Source organism: Thrips palmi, unplaced genomic scaffold (assembly GCF_012932325.1).
Source record: "Thrips palmi isolate BJ-2018 unplaced genomic scaffold, TpBJ-2018v1 HiC_scaffold_15, whole genome shotgun sequence".
In the NCBI taxonomy this organism is placed as follows: Eukaryota; Metazoa; Arthropoda; class Insecta; order Thysanoptera; family Thripidae; genus Thrips; species Thrips palmi.
The window spans coordinates 11994155-11998198 of record NW_023144624.1 but is presented as its reverse complement, the minus strand read 5'-3'; the positions used below and the strand labels follow the sequence as shown (position 1 = coordinate 11998198).

The 4044-nt window shown below is 53.4% G+C and overlaps 1 protein-coding gene across 1 annotated transcript; it reads right to left on the bottom strand.

Moving 5' to 3' along the window:
• Positions 1-487: 487 nt before the first annotated feature.
• On the bottom strand, positions 488-1603 carry LOC117641234. Its single transcript, XM_034378389.1, has 5 exons — positions 1573-1603; positions 1371-1513; positions 1005-1175; positions 760-924; positions 488-649 (listed from the first exon to the last, which is right to left on the bottom strand). Exons 1-5 carry the CDS (start codon positions 1601-1603, stop codon positions 488-490), a joined length of 672 nt encoding a protein of 223 aa, XP_034234280.1.
• Positions 1604-4044: the final 2441 nt, after the last annotated feature.

The window sequence follows — 4044 nt, the reverse complement described above, 5'->3', positions numbered from 1 at the left end:
CTGAGCACGTGACCGGGGGTGGGGTTGGGGGTTGGGGGCCCGAGGGGGCTTCTGAATCGCGCCGCCCTGCAGGCTCCTTGCACCGCGATCGCCGTGCCGCCCTCGGACACAGCCCTGCTCGAGCCGCCCCTGCATGCCGCCTGCATGCCGCCTGCAGGGTGGCGGGGCGGGGGCGGCCAGAGGGGCCGAGAACTCTCTGAGATTAGTGGAGCTGACTGGGCCGGCGCAGCAGACTGATTCAGAGAGTCGTTTTCGTCGCTCTGTCTCTCTCGCACCGAGTACACGGGACGCCTCATGAGTGCGAGAGACACAGTCGAGAGGCCAGTGTACTCGTTGCTCGTTGCGCAAGTCGGAGTAAAGACCTACAGGGTGGATCCAGAAAGTCGAAACAGCATTCGACGGCAGTCGACTGCCTCGTAAAAATCAGGATGTCGCGCAAATGACTTTTATTAAATAACTAAACGCCTTAGGTAAGGTAGGGACTCCATTACGAGGACTTCGGAATAATACGCAATTCATATTGGCTGCACATTTTGATAATCTTCTGGTTTCCCCTTCCGCCGTTCATGGTGGCAAGGTAGTGTCCGTAAGGGAAAACCGGAACGTTTGGGAAGGACCAATCCACAGGTTCATCGAAGACGTACACTCCCTACAAACAACCACACCTCTTAGTACAGACACGTCAACCATAAGGCCAGAACTGACTTCGCTGTCGGTCAGCCATTGTGGAAAGACTCATTGTTGACACGTTCCACGTACCACAGGCACTGAACAAGCACCAACCAGGCTGACACCTTTGTACATAACTTTGAAGAAAGATGGAAGAAAGGCTCTGAATCTTGAACAGCCTTGGTTCGGAAACTTCAAAACATACGCATTTTTCTTCCATTCATTGTTAGCTCGAACGTCTATCCTGATATCCATCTGCGAGAATGAGAATATAAAACATTTAATTTCAAATAATAAATGGGTGTGGTGAGGTGAGGTTAGGGAACCTTACTTACCCACACAGCATCATCAAAGGGCTCGAATACTGTCACGTTCCCAGAAACGTTTTGCCTTTCAGAGGGGTTATAGCGGTTAAAGTGAGATGCGCGCAGATAGAGTTTCAATTTTCCACTCGCCGCCTCATCATCGCAAGACAGGACCCTCTCGACGATGGTAACGTATGGTCCCTTCAAAAAATTATCGCGTTACAAATGGATTGGGTTTCTTATTTTATGACTGGTTCTTGTCCAAATTGGCACACAATTGCACTTATTATGCGGTCAATTTTTCATGGCGTAGTGCCTTTGAAATTTGCTCATTATCACTTGGAATATCAGTGCATCCAAAAACAACCGTGAAAAATAAGAGCAAGAAGCACTTACGGCAAAGGCAGGAATGCTCTTCGCGGCGCAACCGGATGCCAATACGAAGAGAATTATCAAGTAATCTGCACGGGGCAGAATAAGAGGCATCTTAGTTTGTACCGGTCTCCGAATAACTTGCCGGAATCTGGCAGATTGTGCCACTGTGAGAGAAAATGAAGGATGTAGCTGTTCACACTAAACTCTTGCACTAGATACTTACGTAAGCTGTGCACAATATTATGCAAATGCATAATTCCCTTTTTGTTCTTACAGCCGAGAATGAACTAAGGGAGCCATCGGGCTCAGGCAGCAGGTCAGGCCATCCACAGAGTAGCAGTGGAGAGAATGAAGCGCATGCCACTTCATTGCACGGAACGTTTAGACACGACACAACGTGATGAGGGATTATAGATACACATCGTCGCATCGGCTGGTTCATCCATCTGTAACGCCCTTGAATCAGGCAACAGATGGGCTTATTATAGATACCCGACGCATTTCTAATTAGTCGGGAACCCGGGACCGACCACTAAAAGTACAAGTTTTTCGGGACCAGATTTCCCACGGACGCGTTGCGGTCCTGAATCTTACAGGAACCGTGTAACAGACTTCGCGATTCTGCGCCAGTTCCACCAATCAGGGCGGGCTGTTCTGAGGGTTCCGAGACAAGGCGATGACGCCTGAGCTGTCTGTCCGTCCTCGTCGGGGCGCTATAGGCCAATTTTCGACAAACTAGCTTTTCTGTCCGGCTCGTCCTGACTTTACGCTGTAGTACAGTGCTACACCGTAAGGCTTCGGCTCACTGCACTGTACGACCGGACAGGTACAACAAACAGTTTGGCGGAGGCTTTGGGGTGAGGGGAGTTCAGGGGACGCGGCCGCTGTCAAGTTATAAATCCATAAATATGTCGAGGGCTCTGCCGACCGGCCGTGCCGCTGTGACGGCGTGACCCAACCCACGTTAACCCACGTGACCCTACCGGCCTGCCGGACATGTGACCGGCCGGCAGCTTGCCCCGCATTACCTCCCAATCTGCAGACGAATGACGTCATCGCGGTGGCGCCGCGGCCACCTCGTCACGTGGGGCGGTCCGGACGTACACAATCCCTCCAGTCAGAATCTTTTTCTCGTATTACAAAAAAAATGGCAAGATCGCAGTCTGAAAGCACGAGAGCGTTCGCTGCAAATTGGCCACCGCTTTCGCCCATCCGCCTTCCTCCCGGCCAGCACACTGTTTTCGCGAGTCGTCCTCGTCGCTCTGTCTCTTTCGCACTTACACGGGACGCGCCATGAGTGCGAGAGAGACGAATACGGCTCTCGGCCTGCGCACTCCACTGCATCATCCGCTGCGTTCCTTGCGCCCCCGGGCAGCCAGGCCTGGCCGTGCGTGCGGGGTGCAGGTTGCACTGCACCATGCTGCACCGTGCTCCAGCCCTCCACACCCCAAGGCCGCCATCGGCCTGCTCCAGTTCGAACTGCTCGAGACGGATTCCCCTGCTGCCTGATTCGAAAGGTCGTTTCGTCGCGGAGTGCCTCATTATGTACGACCTCATTCTTACCGACCTGCCGAAATTCGTCCGACCGCCTTTCCGCTTCCTGCGACGCTGTTCGAGACTGGCACAGCCACGCTGTTCGAGGCTGGCACAGCCACGCTGTTCGAGGCTGGCACAGCCACGCTGTTCGAGGCTGGCACAGCCACGCTGTTCGAGGCTGGCACAGCCACGCTGTTCGAGGCTGGCACAGCCACGCTGTTCGAGGCTGGCACAGCCACGCTGTTCGAGGCTGGCACAGCCACGCTGTTCGAGGCTAACAGCCACGCTGTTCGAGGCTGGCACAGCCACGCTGTTCGAGGCTGGAACAGCCACGCTGTTCGAGGCTGGCACAGCCACGCTGTTCGAGGCTGGCACAGCCACGCTGTTCGAGGCTGGCACAGCCACGCTGTTCGAGGCTGGAACAGCCACGCTGTTCGAGGCTGGTACAGCCACGCTGTTCGAGGCTGCAACAGGGACCATGCCGACCAAACGGCGCCAGCCTCTAAGAGAGAATTTTTCGTAGGTAGGTGAAGCGCATATTTTTATCTCATTTATTTGACTGAATTTTTTTTCAATATTTTTACTAGGTAGTCGAACTATAGGTAGGCAAAATAGCCATATTTTTATGAAAATTTTTATCGAATTTTTTTTAATGCTTTTTTTAGGTAGGCGAAATTAGGTAGGCGAAATATAGGTAGGCGAAATAGAACGTAGGCGAACATTTAGGTAGGAGAAATGATACAGACTCTGCGGCACGTGGCCGCTGCCCCGCCCTCCCCCCTCGCCGCGGCCCGCAGGGCTGCGAGGCCTGGCCCTACCCCACGCGGCAGGGCCTGGGGCGGGGGAGCGACGGGGAAGGCCAGGAGTATCGCGGGCACTCAGCGAGTAAGTTGAGTAGGTCAGTCCTCTCAGTCCCCCGCCAACAGCGAGTGCCACTTTGCGAGTTTTAATTGGCAATTTCAGTTTCAGTAAGTAAGTTTCAGTTGCAAGATTCAGTTAGCGAGTTTTAGTAAGCCAGAAAAAGTGAGCAGGTTTCAGTAAGGTTCGATTGCAGGGGTTGCGTTCGTCGCTTACCTTTGGGCCCCCCTTTGCCCTTTATCGTGCTCCAGGGTCCTTTTTGGGCTAGCCTATCATGTTTTTATGGCTCGTATAGTTTGGC